Below are 21,450 nucleotides of genomic sequence, written 5' to 3' on the forward strand. Positions count from 1 at the left end.
TCTGCCCTGTCCCTGAATGTTTCCTCCTGTGTCCAAACACCTGCACACAGCCCTCTGTATTTAAGTCCTGTTCGTGTCAATCCTCTTTGTCGGTTCGTCTTGTGTAGATCGTGGAAGATCATGTGTGTGAGCTTGTTTTGTCTGCTTTGAATCCTGTTGAGCAATAAAGTTGCCTTTCCCCCATGTTGACGGCGTTTGGGTCCAGTTACCTGCAGCTGCACATAACAGTTACACTATATTGGCATTTTAGCAGAAGCTGGCTGTGTCCCTACCAACGCCAAACCTACGCCCTTGATTCTGACACATTTTGAGAGGGATGTGATTAATCTCTGAGGAGATGGGTATAAAAGTAGAAAACATGTAAATTACTGTTGCCAATAGGATCAAGCTTCCGGTATATTTTCAAAATAAAACGCGCCGACGCGAAGTCGACATGCCCAGTAATAAAAGTCGTTAAAATCACGGAATTAAACAACGCTCATGCGTGAAAAAAGTGTTCAGTTAAAACGGAGAGTCCTTTATTAATCACCTCAATGTTCAAGTTGAAATAACGAGGAGACAACACACACTTTCTTAGAAAATGTTGAAACACCAAACTGAAGAGCCTCTCGGTGCAGACTGGCATTGAAGAGGATTATCATTTACACACCTCTAATGTGATGACGATACCTGCAGTTGAGGCGAGGCCTTTAAGTGGTCAGTTTATTGTGAAGGTCAGGGAAGTCAGTGGGACACTCTCTCTCCCTCTCTCTCTCTCTCTCTCTCTCTCTCTCTCTCTCTCTCTCTCTCTCTCTCTCTCTCTCTCTCTCTCTCTCTGGTTCTTCTTCTTTGGTCAAAGTACTTTCGCTCGAGCCGCAAACCCACAGCGCAGAAACACGCTCCTCGGATTTCCTGCGCAGATACTCCCGAGAGTTTTGGTCTCGAGCCTGTCCCAACTTGTTCAAGGAAACAAAACAAATCTGTGAACTTATTTACCACAAGGAAGACGGTTCACCTGCTTCTTCCGTTTCACCTGTACCACTGCGACACCTGCGGCGGAGTGAAAGTGAACGCAACACGGCGGCCGAATAAGCGAGAGCTCATTCTGAAATGGCTGCTCGGTATTTCCTGTTTTATTTCATCTTTATTCCCTCGTGCCTAGGTGAGTTTGGCGTGGGGTGTAGTTAAGAGTTGCACTTGTGTGTCGAAATGAAAAGTACAGCACAAAGGTGCAATACAAGTCCAGTGTCTGCAGGCCTACACTAGTGCACTAATATCTCACTGCAGGTAACAATGGTGGTATGATACAAACCTGAAGACCTAAAACACACTACTGGTTGATTTATAATCTCATGTATTGTTGGAATACAGCAATACTTCGGAATACTAAGAAATACGCCTGATCCTTTTTAAAATAATGTGTTATAACTAACTACGTATGCTTGTGTTTACATTGACTTTACACCTGTAGTTAGACCTGTACAATAATAATGCATCTGCATTTATTCCACTATGTTGTTTTTAAATGATCCTTTCTGTGGAGACTGTTTGCATAAGTAGTTTGTGTACTCTTATGTAGGACTGAATTATCATAACTTTGATTTATGGTTAATTTGGATTTCATGGTCTTCATTACACCATTGGAGTTTTCTCAGCTGACATGGCTCAGATTCTCTCATGTTATTTAAGTTATTGTTATCAGGTGGTGTTACATGGGGGATGATTGTAATCCGAGAGTATCTGTCATTGCTCTCTGCAGCCATCTTTCACAACAACAAAAAGCAAGGAAGTCTCACAGTTGAGAAGCTGGAACGAGGGAATATTTGGCAATGTTGTTTAATATCAACCACAATCAATTGCTATTATACAACTATTTCTATTACTCTGCATAATGTTGTCAAGCACACCACCAACACTCACTAGTCTCAAACATGATCGTACATTTAAATCAACACCTATCCAACACAGTGTTAGCAAACACTACACATTTGGAATGAATACAAATAGGATTTATTGCTGATTTATTTCTATTGGATTACATTCGATTGTACAGATGTACACCTAATTAACTGGCAACTCAGTGTGCTGAGGTGTTGAGTTGTCATCGTACCCCGTCGATGTTACAAATGTACTTTCACACATTACGCTGCATATTTGTACACGTCTCTATTCTCTGTGTCTAGTTGCTGGACAGCCTTCACAATATGCGCTCAAGGGGGGGAGGGGCTTCTTGAGGCCAGACATCGCTGGACATCCGGATGGAATCCTGTGGAAATATAATGGCAACAAAGTGGTGGAGTTTAATGGCAAAGAGCAAGAGGTGTTCAGCCCTTATGAACACAGGATCACTCTTGACTGGGTCTCTGCAGAACTCGACATCTCTGACGTACGATTTGAAGACAGCGGAGACTATGAATTGGAAGTAGACATCCGCAAAGTGTTGCATCGTTCATTCCATAAATTGGAGGTCATAGGTATGTTTACAATTTATTTTATTTAACAAAGGTGTTATATGCAGTTCATCAAGTTGATGTGTTGCTATAGCAACTCCACGTCCTTCAATAAAAGCAAACGCACAAAGAAAAGAAAACAACCTGCAAAAATGAAATCCTGTCCCTTATTTTTTATAGACCATGCAACTAACTGCCAGTGAGAAATATTGTATATTTTCACCTCTAAATGGCAAATACCACACCACAACAGTAAGGACAAACACCGGTGGCCTTGTCAGGATTGTGAAAGCAGAGAGAAAATAAATTGTAAAAGTTCAGAGAATCTCGAGCTACCTGGTGCTTGGAAGAAGAAGCTCCGAAGCCAGAGATATATAATAAATATTGTTTAATCATAACAAACAAGAGTCATCTGTATACATACATGGTCCAGGCCCGGACGCGCTCACATGGCTTCGCTTCCAGTCTCCTGACGTAGCCAACAGTTTCTGTCTGGCGTCACCACGTAAGAGACTAAATTCATGTCTTACAATTAGTTTTATTCGCAGTCCATTCGCTGAGCTAAGCTCCCATTGGTTAGTGGAGGTATTCATGCAAATACCTTTCAGAGACACAGCATGCTACGCTGACCAGCGAATAAGACATGAGGTTCACACCTGAAGGTTAGTTCCATTGGCCACTTCAAAGAATGCCTCAAATCGATAAACTAGCGGGGTCAAAGCTCACACTTCCGGTCAAGGACAGGAAGTTCCCCTTCAGAATAAAACCCTATTATCCTGCCTTCAGAATAAAAGCAACATCTCAGGTTTCAATCGGCATCCCTTTAACTATTGTCTAAACAATAAAACATCATTCATTCTAATGCATCATACAATTAATCATTACATTTGTCATTAACAAACAGAATAATAAAACAGTGATCCTCTCTTATGCTTTATAATACATTCCTCAGAATATTCCTCAAATTAATGATCATAACTTTCTTATGTATTAATTTAAAACATAACCTCTCTTATCTACATGTGCACGTGTATATAAAATCCACTACAACTCAACAAAATGCAGCAAACTACAGAGAAATCTTGAGGAAAACCTACTGCAGCTGTCAAGAGACAACAACTTGTCAGACAACACAAAGCCTGATAGATACAGACCTTTCCACACAGAGTCAAGGCTGCTGTGCTGCTTGTTGGAGGGATTTGTTTTCACGTTCAAGAGGGAATTGTTTCTGTTGGTCAATGTCAGAAAAGCTTGTGATTTGCTGGTGTAAAAAAAAAAAATACAACCTGAAAGGGGTACAGGCAATATGTATACCTTTTATTATTTTGAAATTGGGGAATTGTCAGTCTTTGTTAAAAGCATGTCTTGTGAATATTGCAGCAGTGTCAGAATCCTTTTGAACTGCAAGCCCCACATACAGGACTGCTCGCCCACACCCAGCAATGCCATGAGGAGATCCAGATATCGAAAACCAGTGCTATTATATGTCACCCATAACATAGATTTTATAGTTCTTATATCTGCTCAGTTTTTTTCATGATGGCGTTTATATCAGCTCAGAGACTTTGCTTTCAAGAAAATAATGCTAAAAATAATGCTACCAAAGTGTAACAACTCCTTTTTAAATGGATCATGAGCGTGATGTTTTCCTCACCTAAAACCTAATAGTTGCCTCCACTTATTCATACATTTAAACCTAGAAGCAGAGCAACGGAAAACAATTTATTAATACATTGGCCTCTTTTGTGATGCTAATTCTTTATTTTTTCCAATATGTCCTTTATACCCTACACCATGTATTGTGTTATTATATAAGTACACCACGTGGTCATGTATTAATTTCTTTTGTTCATTGATGTACTCATTAAGACACGGTGCCCAAGCCCACCATATCCTGTGAGATGAATGACGGCGGCAGCTCCAACGTGTCAGGAGAGCTGCTGTGCTCTGCCGAGCCCAGACAGCCTCAGTCCTTCATGACGTTTGAGTGGAGAACGCATGGAGACGTGTGGCCCGGCCCACGGTTACCAATATCTCTGGGGGATGCATATGATGATGAAGTGTACAGTTGTAGTGTGAGCAACCTTCTGAGTCGTGAAGAAGCTACATTCCCTGCAAAGGATTGCTACCCAGGTAAGCTTTCTTTGAGACAGTTGTTTCCAATGTCCTTTTTAGAAACTCTTTAACACAAGATTTTCCTACGAGTAGCCCACCATTCGTGATGCGTTTCATAAGGAAACAATACCTGCTCGGGCCGCATCCACAATCACACGGAATTTGAAACGGAGACTTTGATCTTTATTTCGTACCAGTGGTGACAGCAAAAGAAGATGAAACGGAAAAATGTGCACAGTTTTGTTTCCTTCACGTTAGCAATAATAATAATAATAACAGTAATAAGGAAATAAATGTATTTATAGATCTCTGTTCTAAAAACAGTTTCAGAATGATTTTCAAAAAGAGTTCATGTTGAAAATCTAGACTAATATGTACAGATTTACGGTACTACGTGTTGTTTCTGTACAGGATGTGATGTAATAAACAGCTATGCTAAGTTTAACTTTTGTATTTCTCTGCAGATGAAAGTTCATCTGTAATATTGATCGCATGCCTAGTCGTTGCCTTTCTCCTCGCGTGTCTCCTCGTGTGTCTGGCCATACTGTACTGCAAACTACGCCATAAAGGTAAAGATTACAATAATTACACCGTAACTAGAGAAATTGATCCTAAAATTATTATTATTTTATTTTTCAGCAACCTAGTTGATATACATTATATAGTGCACTGATGTCCATGTATTCAGTACTACAGTTGACTACATGCAGTAATACGATTTATATGGGGCAAGGTTCTTTAAGGCTATTTAGATGCAGTATTATTCAAGACAAGCAGCTGTTTTATTAACTGTAATCTCCACATTGTATGCAACTAAATCATACCTTTTTCTGTCCTCATGCGCGTCGCTGCAGCATGTTTTGCAAAACATGATTTGGAAAATCCGTCACCACCAGGTAGAACAGAAGGTATGACACTGTATGTACGCTTGGACCAGCAATTGTTTGGCATTCATCCCTCATAAATGCCCAAGACAATTAATAGACTGTCAAAAAAAACATTGTTTTATTAAAATGTCTGACGATAGACAAATCGTATTAATTTTCAACTAATCATTTTTGGCCGGGTAAGAAAAAGATGGAGAGACTAGGACAGTAGCATACTGACGAAAGGGAGTTAAAATAAGGGAACTTTGTATCCCAGTACCATTTAGCATTTTTACAATACAACACAATGCATTTTCTTTTTGTCATGTACAGAAAATACCAGCTAAAACGTGAGCGTTAGATTTTGATTTCGTCACTGAGCACTACTATTAAATCTGGGTCCAGATCAGCATCAAAACACACAGCCAGAATCAATCATAGGACACATTTGTTGCAGACGTTCATGAGAAACATATTGTCCTACCTCCCAATATTAACAAACCCTGTCAAGTCAGCACCGTAGAAGCTCCCTGGTCCATTTTGATGCAGTCCATGGCGCTCACGTCAAAACGTTGGTCATATGGTGGTAAGAACTCTTTGATCTTATTCTTTCCGTCTGGGGAGTCACATTATTTGTTGTATTTCAATCTGTTTCAGGGTCAGATAGGAAGGAAGCTCAGAATGCTGAAAGAAGGCCTCTTGTTCACAGAGAGTCCACTCTGCCCTCCACTCAGCCACTCGGCCGTTTCTTCCGAGGTAACATGAGGCCGGATGAATCTGCTCGCGACCAGAAACAAGACCCAGATTCAGACCATGATACTGAACAAGGTAAAGGCTGCTAAGAAATGTGTGTGTATACTATAACAGTAGCAACGCCTGGGTTCAAAGCAAATTGGTGGGTGAAATAACATTCATAGTCATATTCTCTATCATTTAAAAAACAAAATGTTTATCTTGTGCCTCAGCCAAATAACTGAAAGACAGAGGCCTTGGCAGGAAGTGGAAATACAAAACAACTACAAAATAAAAAGATTTTGTAATGATAATAATGCTACTAAATTCTTGTACGTACCTTTTTTGGCTTTTCATACATATCCATGACTTCGTCTATTATACAGAATAGAGGGATTTATATTGAGATCATTTCAGTTTCAATTCATAGATTATAATTGATTGAAACTATTATGAACTAAACCAGGAAGCCTTCTTTGTTTAATTTCTATCTTCTACATTTGTTACAGAACATGAAGAAAATGAAGAAGATGGGAAGCCAAAAGAAGGTTACACTAAAACAAATGTTGTTCATTATGACAAATGATTGTGTGTGTGTGTCATGTCCAAAAACGTGTCCTGGCTTAACAGAAAGGTAACTTTTGTTAGTTAACAAACATGAACAAACAACACATTTTTATATTAATTTGCACTCAATCCGTTTTTCTATTTTCTCTTTTAATTTATTGATGAATCAATCATTTTATTTAAATATTTTAGCTTAGAAAAGCAGCAAGTCCTCCCATTGTTGCTGTATAAGTGACTTTGAGTATTTATTGATTATTAGCATTAATGTTAATAATTATTTCGTTGTTGATCAACTAATTCATTAATCAATGTGTATGTACTACTCATTATTAGCATCACACATTGCTCTTTACTGGTTTGCTTTGACTGCGTCTTTGTGGTTTATTCTTTTAAAGCATTCTTTTAAATCAATTTCCCTTTTCTGTTTTCTTCTGTTTACAAAATGACACATAAGAAACCCGCGTAGTGGGTTACCTTCCCCTCTGAACCTGAATAATCTTGCTTGTAACGACAAAGGTGACGCGGATGCCGGCGCGCACGGAGAGTCTCCAGAGGAAGACGTCCCACAGAGCGACCCCTCGGACTCCGAGAAGGATAACGAACCGGACCCGGCTCACGCTCGCGTGTCGGACCACTTCAGCGAGGACACGCAGTTGGAGCCAAAACTCCCCTCCTCTTCTGAACATCCATCCCACAATACCGGTACCAAACCATTGTTCTACAGTACAGCACAGTAGTGCAAACTCAGGTTAAACGTTTCATAGCTGACACAAAAGGAAGCAGCAGCCGTTTCATTAATTGATGTATTATTCTTGACATGAAAGAAGACAATCTGTATTTCCTTGCTCATCGAGGACAGATTGACCTCGACCAATGATCACCCTTTAAAAAAGACAGAAGAATCAAACTGAATAACAGGAGGAGTTGAATTTGATTCACTTCATTGCTTATTTTAAATACATCTGTGTGTTACTTGGGAAATGGCTTTTTAGCTCTCTTCATAGTTTTAAACCCCGACGAATTGATTTGAAACCAGAAGACTCTGAACAATGTCATCCTTTTGCAAATTCTTAGCAGTCAGGTGCTCTTGTTCTACTTTGTTCTGTGTGTTTCAGAGCCAGAGAGGGAGGCGGATGAGGATGAGGAGGCTCAGTCCGCTCCTGCCGATGATGAAACTTCACCTGCTGCTCAGCCACATTCCCCTTTGACCGAAACCTCTGCAAACATGGCGCCGAAAGACACCGCTGGTGAAGACGAGGAAGTGGCCAACTCAGATCCGATCGCTGGAGAATCTGCCGAGACGCACGTCAGAGGATCTGACTCATCGGGGGAAGGGGACAGAAAGGGATCGGACGACTCTGGCGAGGACGAACAGTTGTCCACCGGAGGTTCAAAGACACTATTACACGATTTAAACTTGTCACAAGAAGAAACAAACACAAGCAAAGACAACGAGCGAGAAACTGTCGAACCTGTTTCTGAAGACAAAGATAAACGTAAAACAGATGGTGTCAGTGAATCAGATAGGGATCTGTATTCAGCCACCTCCCGGCATCCTCAGAGCTCCACACCAACTCAACCGGACAACAGGAACACCGATACATGCCCAGAGTCCCCAGACTCTGCACATGCACCGCCAGACGAAGGAGAAGATCTCAAGACCTGCACTGACTCGGATGAGACGGACGGGCAGTCGGATGAAGGCGAGGGCGAAACCGCTGAAGATCAAAACGAGGTCCAGTGCGGCCTTCAAGGAGAAAAGCACGTCAATGAGAGCTGCAGTGGGGACGCAGTGGGACGAAAGAAAGAGGAAGTTGTTGCGTAGGCCTTCATGCAACTTGGAAAACAAGGTCAGATGTAAGAAGGACGCAGATAGTGAAAGCGAAGCTGTCAATACAACACGGCAGACGCAGAGAATACTGCTCAGTATGAAGAGTGAAAAGCACGGAGGAGTTTTCAAGTCCCAATGCAGACAACACATATGAACTGTTGTAAAATGATGGAGTGGTGGACATAACGTACACCGAGGAAAGAAGCAGACAATTGCATCGTGAAAAAAGGGGACAGTTTGGAGGTTGAAAGCAGACGGGGAGGTTCATTTATCTCTGTTGCCTGTTTCTTTTTTTATTATAACACAAATGGTGTCCCTGAAACCAGTAAAACAAAAGCCCGAAATACGTCACTGAAAGACATTCAACAGAGATAACATATTATCCACAATGCAACAGTCGGCCCTGGAATGAGTCTGAAGGGAAGAGAACCAGACGTGAAACTCACAGAAAACAGATAGTTTCTACCTTTCTCGGTCCTATTACTTTTAACTTCTTAGCTTCTTTTGATATTATTCATGTTATGCGTTTGAAGAACAGCTGCAATATAAAAAAAAAGTTTTTACATTGTTTTAGTTTTTTTAAACGATACTATGAATTATTGACTAATGGTGCTACATGTGAGGGGTTTTCTTGGGAGTTAAGCTATTAAAAATACGAATGTATATGTTTAACTTGAATCAGCACTAATCTGTCATATTGTGACCTTATCAAAAGGAAGACTTTTTATATTCATATTTCAATAAATGTATTTGTTTAGCTCAACATTACAATCTGTTCAGCATACGACATCCTTTATGCTTTGAACAGGAACAACTCCCCAACATGTAATTATTGTAAGCTGAGTTGTGCAGTGACTGTGGCAAATATTATAACAGCAGATCTTTAAGAAACAAAATGCTTTATTGAAGGTGTTGTAAGAGAATAAAATCACCGTAAAGGACTGATGAATATGTGGGATGCTGTCTCACAGACAAAAGGGACTCACTTTAAATCTAAGATTAAAATGATGGATCATCTTGAAAAGTTTGTTCTTCCGTGTATTTTACAAATGTTGTGCGCTCTCCTTTATTTTCATGCTAATTCATTACTGGGATAATATTTGAAAAATGTCTAAGCTCTGGTACATTTGTCATTGTTGATTGTTAATAAATGATATGAGATTTACGTTCATGACTCCACAGCTAGATTGTATTTGTATTTTGTATTTCTTGCTACCTTGTACTGATGATGGATGTTTTTGAAATGTCTCACTGCACTCATTTATAAAGGCAATGCGAGTAGAAGTCGTTGATTTCCAGTTTCTCGTCTTCTTGTTTAATGATAAGAGCTCACATTTCTCTGTTTTAAAAGAAATATTGTGGAATGATTGCTGCAATAATGAAATAAAAGAAAATATAACAAACTGATGTGTCTTACAGCTTAGCACGGCGACTCTATAACCAATGCACAATAAAATACTGCCTAAATGTAAGAATGTGTTTGTATCAGTAGGGGGCAGTGTTTATGTGCTCTTCTCTTCAAGAACTGATGAGCCGTTTTTCTTTCTTATAACCCTCTTAATACCACTGAGAGAGAGTTGAAGGACACTCAGCCACAGAGGCAAACTTCTCAAATACACAGTTAAAAGATGTGATGGTTAAATTAGAAATTAGAAATGAAAACATTCCTCTAAAGTCTAAAGCGTCCCGATATGCGATATTGCTTTGAGTTCAGGGAGGGCAGGGTGTTTATGAGGAGCTGAATAAATGCAGTGTGCGGGACTTTTTAGGTCTGCATAATTAAAGGTGAGTTTAGTGAAAAACCGTCACAGTCAAAAACCGGCTGCGATGCAAATGCTTGAAAAGCAGGTTCACCCGCTGCTGGATGACAAGCTGGTGTAGATTCCTTCAGGCCCTGGTGGGGCCATGTGAGAAAGTCATGCATGATTAGTTTAACCTCTGAGTCACATCGAAGTCTGTGATCTGCTACCAGCTGACCTGTGGGTTCAGGGCACGAGCAGAGAATGAACACTATCATATGTCTGTGGTCACAAGGAATACCGAGGGGGGAATTAAGAGTATTGCATTATTTGTGGGGATCGAGGCTCTGCCTCCTCCGACGCGGGTCACAATGTGGTTCCACTGAGACATTTCTGATATGTCGATGGCAGCAGGGAGGCTCCCGTCCTGGCCTCAGAGTCTTAATCGCAGTGGAAGCAACGGTTTCATCATCGCCAACTTGTTTTTTACATAAGCATATTGTTTTTCTGGTGTAATTGTGACACCAAACAGGCTTTTTTTTAAAAATGGATTTTGAGGAAAAACAGAAATGGGACGCGAGCTTAACTGGACGGGGAATTTTAAAGCCAGAGTATTTGTTTAATTTTCCACATCATAGTTACATTACATTGTGTAATGTCCCTTCAGATACATGCCCAATAACAAGGTTGCAATAGAAAAGGAGATAAAAAGGAGGAATGGGCCTCCCTCCAGAACTGCCTTTTTATACCAGGTTGATTAGCTAGCTGGGATGTTTAAATTGCCTCCTGGAGGGCTGACGTGAAATCGAACAATATCCTCTGGCTTTAGAGACAAGCCCCATAGCTTCTCATTTATTTTTATGCGGTTAGGACAGACCTTGGCACTGCTTCACGAGGAGGCTGAGCCCAGGGAGGCCAGGTCCAGGCAGATCAGGACAAATCAATTAATATCTGCTCTATAAAAGTTCTTGGCTCTTTCACGGCCATACTTTACTGTGACACTGCAACCTGGGCACCCACCGTAATTATGTGGATAAATTGTTAAATGTGGCTCAGACATCATAATTAAATAATATTCCTTTCCTATCTCTATAAAAGACCTCTATTAAGGCCTGATTTGTCGTTGGACCCTGTTATTATTTTACTACTTTAAACAAAGTTTCCCTCTTGGGCGATGATGTTTATGAATGTATATTTGGTTCAAACTCAACCTCTACGCTCGAGTGTGCCCAAGGCAGAAATATTATTATACCCATGGCAGCAAGCAACACAGTGGAAGCACTTATTAATACTTATATACCTATAAATGATACAAATGGGACAGATACAAATATTGCATGTTGTTTGACTGTCCTCTCAGAACCATAAATGATGATTAATTAAAATAACTAAAAGTATAGCTCAGCTCCTTCGTGGTCGTATTAACAGAGGCCTTGCTCTGCGGGGGGGAAAACAGATCAGGTCATTGTTGAGATTTATATGTCTTTCATTTTGTTATTACTCCACTTATAAGGAACCTTAATTGGAGGTATTACTGTTTGGTTGTGTTTGAACAACAAAGAGTCTATCAAACACACTGATGCCATGTTCATATCTGGTGACCACAATATAAACACTGGTTATTGGACCTCCAGGCTGAATGAAGGTGTGCGCCGCGGCAGCCATGTTGGAGTGAGTCTCATGATGGTCCTACTTCTTCTTCTTGTGGCCTGGCTGGATTGGGAGTAAGGTCACATCTTTGTGCTTACACACTTTCTCTGTCACACAACATCTTGGCAATAATGTCCCTCCGGAACATCAAGTGTTAATCCAATAAGTAAATAACTTCTTCTGCATGGCCAGGAAAGATCTTGGAGTATTTGCTTGTTTTCATTGCGGTTTCTCTTGGGCTTTTGCTTTGGAGACGTTGGTCTGGGACACAGAACTTTATTTTGACTGTCGTACACAGTAATGTCGTGATGTAAGATTGCCCAAGTCAGTTCTTTGGTTCTCATTTTTTTGTCCTATAGACCAAGAATCCTTATGACTTTAGTGATCCCCCAACTATTATCCATCAGGTAAATAACACATGGAGGTTTTTAGTGACAGAACTGTTGGATGGATTAGTGCAGAAAATGAGTACCACATTCCTGCCAGACTCAGCATGTGTTTAATACTAATAAGCACATGTTAGCATGGTAAGCTAAGATGTAAGCATTAGCATGCTGATATTCACACGTAGCCCAAAGCACCATTAGCCTGTGTAGCTACAGCGTCACAAAGCTGCTAGCATGTCTGGACACTGCGTTCTTCTGCTACTTGTCAAGAAAATCTGTCATTTGAAATCAAAAGGGGTCTTTTGAGACAAAAAATAATAGATGTATGACACAGTCGTACCTTTGATTTACATACAATGCCGTGAGCACCATTCTTGTTTAAAACAACCAGCACTATATGATGCAAAGATAAGATTTGCACAAGTTGAACGCTCTTGAGTTTGCGGAACTGTCGCTACATTTTCCATTTGCTCACATTTTTAAACTACTCTGTAACTATGTGTTGTGAACTTTGTATGCATCACCCCCTTTTGGAAATATATCACTTCAGCACCACGAACAGACAATCGCTAAGAGCCAGCAGAGGGAATCGCTTTGTTTTTGTTTTCTGTTGTCATGTGCACGTGTTTCTGTGACTTTCTTTTCTCGCCGGTCGAGTCGCTGAGTTTAGAGCTTTGTCAGTTCTTTATTCGAACAAGCTGCCTGTCAACGTGCCGCCGCTGACGTATCTGCGCTTGTGCACTTGCAGAACCTGACACAATTCTCTTGTGGCAAAATGGAAAAGACTTGCAGCGTACCGCCTGCATTGTCTGATGTGAAGATTAAAGCCAATCCCAAACCAAATGAATTCTCCTCCACTCGTAGCTGGTCGATGCTGAGACCACCAGAGTGGAACAGCTCGCTCAGCTATGTCATCGGATACATTATCATTGATCTCAGTCTCCCGCTCTGCTCCTCGGTCTGTCTTTGCCTTCCTTGAGTCTTTCAACGACATTTCTCATGGCTCGCTGTTGCTTCTCATCACTTGAGTTCACCAGGATAACAAACAAGAGATTCCCTGGCTTTGAATCTTAACACATTTACTTGACTTTAATAAAAATTAGGCTACCAACCTCTGTTAGTAATTTGAGTAATTATTGGGACTGGACCACAGTACCAGGTAACTGTGGCCATTCTTAATAGTGTACTTCTGGCCAAAAGGACGGCTGTCCACCACATTCACGGAGCCTCCATTAGTGTAGTAATTGATAAAAAGGAGCATTGCTCATACATTCCAAAACATATTTGCGGCTTTCAGTGAAACTAAAGGTTTTTCATGGAGGTCACCCACAACTGGGCCTTGGTTAATTTCTTTATCCAACTAACTGAATAGTCCTTATTGGACAATTCAGTCTTGAAAAAATTGACATTTCAAATGAATAATTTAGTTTAACGTGTTTTTGTGTGTGTAGAATAGATCCTGGATTTTGGGGACAATTGTGGATATTTAACATTTGTATGGAAATGAGATGTAAAACACGCTGCCTGGATCTGTTGTGGTCGGCTGGATCTGTCCAAATGATCTCCATATGTCTGGCAACTCCACTGACCCCTCTTGCTTAAACGTCGCCAGTGTGGATGTGTTTGACGCTCGACCGATGTGCGGTGATGTTGCAGTTTTACTTTACATGAGTATCACAGCAGTAAGAATCAAACAAGGAGAAAAAGATCTACTATTGTGGCGTGTGTAATTTTTGAATAAATAAATCGTGTCACTGATTCAAATGTTATAGCCAGCAGAGAACTTTTTTTTATGCACTCCATAATGATGCATAGGCATATGGGGGGAAAAAAACCTCATGCTGTTAAGGCTCACTCTGTGAGACAGAGAGTTAGTGTACGTGAAAGCGAGCGTTACAGCCAAATGTTATAATTCTTTATTTGTGTCTGTTCAGCTCGATGGCAGCGTGTCACTTCTGTTCCCCGGATCGGTCTGTGGAAGAATGATTCATGTAGACAGCACCGCAGATTGTGCCGGTGATTACCCAAAATAGCCCTGGCGCACAGGATTGTACGAGCTCATACGTGCGTACATGCGTAGACAAGTGCAAGTCTGTCATTGTACGTGCATAAACATTTGTTCATGTGTCAATGCGCACATGAAACACGTCTGCTCGTGTGTGCGAATTCCTGCCGTCATGTGCATGTAGTCGGGAATCTGGCGAGTTCCTCTCCACCCACGGTGGGCCTCTCTCAGCCAGATGGACGGTCTCAGCCAGTGTCGGAGAGGTGACAGCTGGTTGGCCTGGCCTCTCCTAGCCAAGGGTCTGGATCCTGTCCTCTGACAGCTCCTGACAGCTCCTGATGGGTGACACGTCTACCCCCCCCCCCCCCCCCCCCCCCCCCCCCCCTTCATGAGCTTGCATCATGGAAACTCCTGGTTTACTGAGGAATCAATGATGTCTCACAGCGGGCTTTATTGAAATGTAAATGATATGAGCCACACCCTGGTGAGATGACGCCTGAACTCATACACGTTCTATCTAGAGGAAGTATAGCCACCCTACTGATGATTGAATGATTAGGTCTTTTAAATGGCTGAAAAAACGTGTTTCACAAATGAAGAGTAATAGCTGCTCAACTCAAAACTGAAATAAATCATTTAATATAAATTACAGGTCATGCTTTGTACTGAAAAATATAAACTATTGTACCATGTCAGAAACCTCATTAAGCTGCACCAGCTTTCACAAAAAAACTCTCATGAAAGTCATAAATTAGACTAAGCTAGTGCTACTTCTTCTTACTTCACCGAGCACCAAACATAACCGCTGTGTTGTGGCCTGTTCTCTCGATATCAGTCTGCAGTGGCCTTAAAATTACAGACGAGTCGTTAGAGAGGCTGGAGGCCGATACGCTGCAGCGACCTGGGGAGTGGAGCTAGAGCTGGGGACTGTGTACAGGGACTCGGTAATGTGTGGGTCATTATTTTCAGCTTCCATGCAGCCGGCTGCAGGCTGTAGGACAGGACAGGTTATGCTTAAGACAGAGCCTGCTGGGTTCTGTGTTAATGAGACAGCTCTGCAGGGATGAGGAGAACACACACAGAGCCACTGGGAGACGTCTGCTGGCCTCCCAAAGGTAATTCCCTTAAATGAAAAGCAGACTGCATGCTAGTCGTTTTTGCATCGTGGGGGTGAGGATGAATAGTGACAGGGTTGTATTTCAGCACACCTCCCCATGCTCTTATTACGGGGCTGAGATGAGTGGAGGCAGGGGTACCTTGGTCAGACACTCCCCGCCGATGCTCTTTTTTTACCCAATTATCCTCGACTAGAATGACTTGTGTAACACTGGCCGTGTCACGCAGCTTTGGAATGGATGCTTTATCCTATCAAGGCCTTTTCATTTTTCAGATTAAGAGTTTCTTTTGCTTCCAACCAAGGACGCCAATAGGACTGAAGTACTCTGCATCTGGGAGACATTAGGGACACATGGAAGAGGCTCATTTAAGGCTCTTGTTAGCTCACCTGGCGCTTTAAGTAGGACCATTAATATTGATCTACTTAAAATATGAACAACCTCGGTTCACACATGTCTGTTCGATGAGAAAGACACAGTGTCCCTCGGTGTGCACCAGCATGTCAATTCCATGCTTGCATCGGCCATCACTATCAAACTGTCTCAAGCTGGGAATCGGAGCTAATAGGCTTTCCAGATGTTCTCCCCTGTATTTCATTGAATCCAACACCTCTGCAGGCCACTGTCCAGCCATAAATCACAGGCTGCGTGCTGCATGAGGAGAACAAGGGGATATGGCTTGATGCATAAGTCACATGCTTGATTCATGAGCTCAGTGCGAAAATCTTCAGGACACAAGCAAAACAATTAACTGTTACCTTAACCCAGAGGCCACAAAGTCTCTTAAAGGGGTCTTGTATCCCCTTCATAAGCTCTGAAGCCCCAGCTCAAAGCCGTGGGGAGAGCATAGCTTTATAAGAATGATTTGGTTTTATGTAGTATTCTTGGATGACAGTCCACCAGGAGTCACTGTGCAGTGTTAGCAACAGTTCACGGCTTCATTTGGTTCTGCAAGTGCACTTCGGTTCCAACTGTCTGAGATTAGAGTCGAACAGATGTCTGATAAAATGTTCCTATCTCCTCCGGCTAATGTAAATGTACTCTGGGACCAAGGTTGTTAATAATTTCTGTAAAGCACCGGGGGAATATTTTCGGCACGATATCTGAGCCAGAATAATTCCTGGTAAGAATACCGAGGATGCCAATATCCAAACATGTGGGCTGAACATGAATCCATAAACACGCATGCATCCATTTGCACCTGATTTAATTCCCCAGTGTGTGATGTGTTGATCCTCCATAGCTGTGCTCTCTGATGAGCATCTTAACCTTGAGCTGCATAGAGCCTTCATTCATCTGAAATGTGATGCATCCATATACAGAAGTCATCACACAAACTCAAGATGCCTTATTGGTTACAGAGGCCTTTTGAAAATCACACCATTTTAAATTGTTCTCCTTCCTGAAATGATGTCACCTCAAACCCACATGTTCTGCTTTTATAAATGGTCATTTGCGTGTCCGAGTACTTTTAATGTGCAATCCATCTGCTCTTTGGCTCATATAAAGGAAATGAACATATCCATAATCTATACCTGCACTGGCCAGATGATCTGACAGAGTGATGGGAATGATTGATCTGGTGCTGAGGTTTATCTTTCCATGAGATATCTCACTCGGTGAAAAAAAAAACACGCATAAAGCTGTTTGCGTCCACTATCTTAGCTTTCCAATATCGTGAATCATCGAACATCAAAAAAAATTGAAAACATGCTGCTACAGACGCAGAGGTTTATGACCCGTTATTATCATGTGCCAAACTTCTCAAATCCCCCCTTCACATGTGATGGCGTGTGAATTTGAAGTCGTGTTTAACTGTGCGAGTATCTTCACGCCCAGATTTTACCATTTGTAATAAAGAATCTTTGGATCATATTTTTCCCTATAGTGTAAGTCTAGAAACATATTTCTCTAAGGTTCTCTCTCTCTCTCTCTCTCTCTCTCTCTCTCTCTCTCTCTCTCTCTCTCTCTCTCTCCCCCTCTATATATAAATAAACATGTCATATACTAACAAGCTAACGTAAGCCTAGTGATCACTCGGCTCAGTTACAGGTGACAGCACCACTTGGTAGTGAGACAAAATATATGTATTAACAGTAAAGTAAAGTTTGTATGGTGCCACCTGTTTTAATTTGTTGGTGCTTTATCCCCACTTAGTAAAGTTATAACTCGGCTAAGCTTGAACTTTACAAAGAGCTCCAAGTCTCCAGAGCGCTGCGTCCTCTAAGCCAACAACAAAGCCTGGAGCAGCTGACCGTCAAAAGATCATCCTGTTATTTATTCTATACAAATGACTTGCATATGTTCTGTGCTGGCTTGCCCTCAAGGTTAAAACTCTCATCCGAGGAGGGATGTAGAGAGGACAGTTGGCAGAGTCGTAGATCTACTCTCAGCTGTAGCCACCACACCTCGCAGCGCGCGGCCCAGACGCTGAGAGAAATGACTTCCAGAGATATTGCAAATGTGCAATGCGCCTGCATATTTTTCGGGGCCTGTTTGTGATCACACCTTTAGATTCAGATTAAAGTCAAATCAGAAGTAACTCGATGGAGCACCTTCACATGGAAAATCGTTTTATTCAACGTCATTTGTCCGTGTTGAGCTGCCTGACGTGATGGGAAGCGGAGAAGGTGATGAATTGTGTTGTCTCCATATCAAAGGGGAGCTCTTAGTTTCAGGATCACTGTGCATCAACGCCATGTGGCGAAAGGGTCCGACTGATGAATGAAGAAACTAATTGGAGGAAGTAGTCCTGTGGCGCTACAAGGCGGCTGGATTCTCGGCGTCCGGACGTCACGTCACCAGGTTTGCAACGTGGACCCGTCCGGATGCTTCTGTCGTTGGTGCCGACGCTGCACAGTCTGACATCATGCTCGACCCAGCACCCTTTATGTGAGACGGTGACGCCTGCAAACGCTATTTGCATTCATCACAGGCCTCGTAAATGTCAGCACATGAGCTGCTGTGGACATGACATGCAAACAAAGGTGAATCCAAACCAAAGGATAACCTGGATTCCATTACAGTAGATACTGCGGCCTCCTGCCTCGGTTCCTCTTCAGTACTTATGATGTTGCTCCACTTTGGCTAAAGAGGAAGGTCTATTTGTAAAAGCCTTTTCATACAATATTCTAAACTCATCCATAGGAAATATATCAAAATCCTAATATTCAAAGGTGACAAGTCAATAACGCCAAGAACAAAAGCGCAGACCAGGAATAACAAACACTTTTATTTCACTTCCGAGTTGCGTTCCAGGAAACTTTTACGACATTTCAGGTCAATGCAACGGTTTGTTGGTGAACTTTTCATATTTAATCAAATATATCGATAGCAAAAAAAACTTCAGCAAGAAACGAGCGGAGCAGATTCCTCTCTTAAAGTCTGTGAAATGGTATATCCACGTGTTCCTTTCCTTGACATTCTCCTTTGCGTTTTAACAAGCACGCAGAGACATATAAAGCCATATTCGCCAACCAGAGAACAAGGTTGATGCAACTCTTCTGAGAGGATTCTCAGAGGAATTCTTCTCCTCCAAATGAAAATCAGACTGGAAGAAAAAATAAATTGGAGCATGTACAGTGGCTTCTAATTTCTTTTTCAACATTCATACAAACTGTGTGGGTTCAGACAACCCGAGCATACTTGATGTGACATGGACCAACTAACCACTAAATGGTTGCTAATTCATATTCAACGGTATCAAGTATCACTTAATCCTGAAGTTTCTTTTGTTCTTTCCTGTTTTGAAGCTCATTTCCTCATTGTAACATAATTCATAAACGCTGTACTGAGTAGGATGTAATGATTAAGATAACCACTTTGATGATTTGCTTTTGTTTTGAAATATGGATCTATTATAAATGGGCTCCTGACAAACAAACACATGCCTGGCTTCCCCCAGATGTCCTTGGAGGCTCGCGGAGCTTAGACAGAAACAATGCCACAGCAATCATGAAAGGGAATAGCAAATCCTCTGCATGTCGTGTGCTCTCACCATATCCATCAGCTGGAGAGTGCTGCTTTAAATAGGGTGGACACAGTATACATATCCCTGGATTTGACATGGAATTATTTGAACCTCCACTGGGGCACAAATCCCCCCCCGATCCTAATCCTGCGCTAACTTGTAAACAGTCTACTGTTCACATGACTCGTGAAAGAGTTTGAGTGAAAGAGAGTTTTTCTTGTCATGCTTTTAAAATGTGATTGTCTGCATCCTTCAGATTCAGAGGGTGGTTATTATAGTATCATGGTGGATTACTAAAGGGACTTATCAAGTAGAGGCCCAGGGCCTCGGGACCAGAACACCTCTGTATGAATTGACTGTTAGTATTTCTTGTTAGTAAAGCAAAGAAGCACACGATAAGACTCAAAACAAAAACAAATATGACTACAAATGTAAAATGATTAAAGAGATGGACAACGACTACAAAGAGATGCAAAACGACTACAAAGACACACAAGATTTTTATTTTTTTTATTTTCTCTTCTTGGATAAGGACCCTCTGAATAAGTGCCAAGAAGAAAGTCTATAATTTAAAAGTCACAGATAAGTTCTGATGATTCAAGTCTTAAATCTCAACATGTCCTACTTCATCTTCTTCCTTTTGGATCTGCATTTAGGGATACAATCTAATTGTCTTAATGCTTCCTACTCAATGATTCATTTAGATAACTCCACCATACGCAAACCATAGAATAAAAAAAACCCAGCTGCAATTGGTTGACAACTGGGAAAACTCCTGCTGCTAATGATGATCATATGATCGGATTGAACAAAATAGCTATTAAATGAAGGGACTATAACAAATTCTGTTTTGAATATGAGAATGTTATTTTTTCCTTTTCTATTCATAATATTGAAATTGACAGTATAGGTCAAAATATTTTTACGAAACCCATCAAATTGACTACAAAGAGACGCAAAACGACTACAAAGAGACATAAAATGACTACAAAACGACTACAAAACGACTACAAAACGACTTAACATTTTTTAACTCATTTTACAAATGTGCCCCCTTCTTAACAACTGGGCCCCAGCTCGTCCCATCCCTTCAAGAGTTTTTAAACCTGCCCCTGGTCTCTCACAAAAACATGTGTTCAGTGGTGCTTTGAGAGGTGATTGCATGCTGCGTGATGTCCAGACTCCATGGCCCTGACCTTGACTCCATTCATTTGAATCAGAAAGAGCCTTTCACTGGATGGTGTTGTCGTCACAGAGGAGCTGTAGTCAACGCTCCTTTGCTTGCACTTAACAATAACTCAATGCCAAGGGACAAATGTGTTTTTTTTTTTACGGCAAACCTTATATAAGCTTGCGCTAGGATAAATGACTTTTCTTGCAAAAGTTAACACACGCCTGAACTTTTATGATTTGATCTGAAGCACATGTGGAAGGACACCTACACAATCACAAAGCCGTCGCTATGAAGTTCATGAAACAATGCGTGATGTTTTTGTGTTATTGTGGTCACAGAGAGACATGTCGTCTTCCTGCATTCGGCTGTGACGACTCTCAAACGACTCGCTCTCCGTGATAGAGCCAACAACAGAATGCACGCCTGTCGTTTAGAAAGGACGAAGGCACACGTGTCACTTCAGGCATGCGCCTTCGCGAGAGTCCAAGGTGCACATCAGCTGCATTGTATGCCTCTTCCTCGGCGTATTGTACAGGCGTCATAGCACAGGCCCCGCTGCCCTCATAAACACATCCAGAAGGGAGTGATTATTTCTCAAGATGTGGAGATCGAGGACTTGCCAGTTCATGCCTCTTTATGAGTGTTTTGGCATGACGGTCTGTTCCGCTTCACAAAGCTTTTGTTCCTCTTGTTAGAGGAGATGCTTAACCCTGCGGGTCATGTGTCACCTTGAGCTCGGCGACCGCAACTGGGCAGAGAGAGAAACCGCCCTGTGGGTTTTCGGTGTTTGTGTCTCCCTCTAATTAATTGCACCGTATCAAGTGTCCCCAAATTAGTAACAGTATTGCAGGTCATAAAACATGGCATCTCC

General features: G+C 41.6%; 1 protein-coding gene across 1 annotated transcript; it reads left to right on the forward strand.

Annotated features, from left to right (window-relative positions):
- Positions 1-826: 826 nt before the first annotated feature.
- On the forward strand, positions 827-9,860 carry LOC117749990 (dentin sialophosphoprotein-like). Its single transcript, XM_034560797.1, has 9 exons — positions 827-1,141; positions 2,163-2,453; positions 4,299-4,562; positions 5,009-5,113; positions 5,399-5,452; positions 6,068-6,238; positions 6,652-6,690; positions 7,226-7,411; positions 7,825-9,860. Exons 1-9 carry the CDS (start codon positions 1,090-1,092, stop codon positions 8,532-8,534), a joined length of 1,872 nt encoding a protein of 623 aa, XP_034416688.1. The 5' UTR covers positions 827-1,089; the 3' UTR covers positions 8,535-9,860.
- The last annotated feature ends 11,590 nt before the right edge of the window (positions 9,861-21,450 follow it).

Source organism: Cyclopterus lumpus, chromosome 21 (genome assembly GCF_009769545.1).
Source record: "Cyclopterus lumpus isolate fCycLum1 chromosome 21, fCycLum1.pri, whole genome shotgun sequence".
NCBI classification, from domain to species: domain Eukaryota; kingdom Metazoa; phylum Chordata; class Actinopteri; order Perciformes; family Cyclopteridae; genus Cyclopterus; species Cyclopterus lumpus.

Coding starts and splice junctions, on each gene's coding strand:
- LOC117749990 (XM_034560797.1), top strand. CDS start 1,090: ATGGCTGCTCGGTATTTCCTGTTTTATTTCATCTTTATTCCCTCGTGC. Junction 2,454..4,298: donor CCATAAATTGGAGGTCATAG/GTATGTTTACAA, acceptor GTACTCATTAAG/ACACGGTGCCCAAGCCCACC. Junction 5,114..5,398: donor CTGCAAACTACGCCATAAAG/GTAAAGATTACA, acceptor GCGTCGCTGCAG/CATGTTTTGCAAAACATGAT.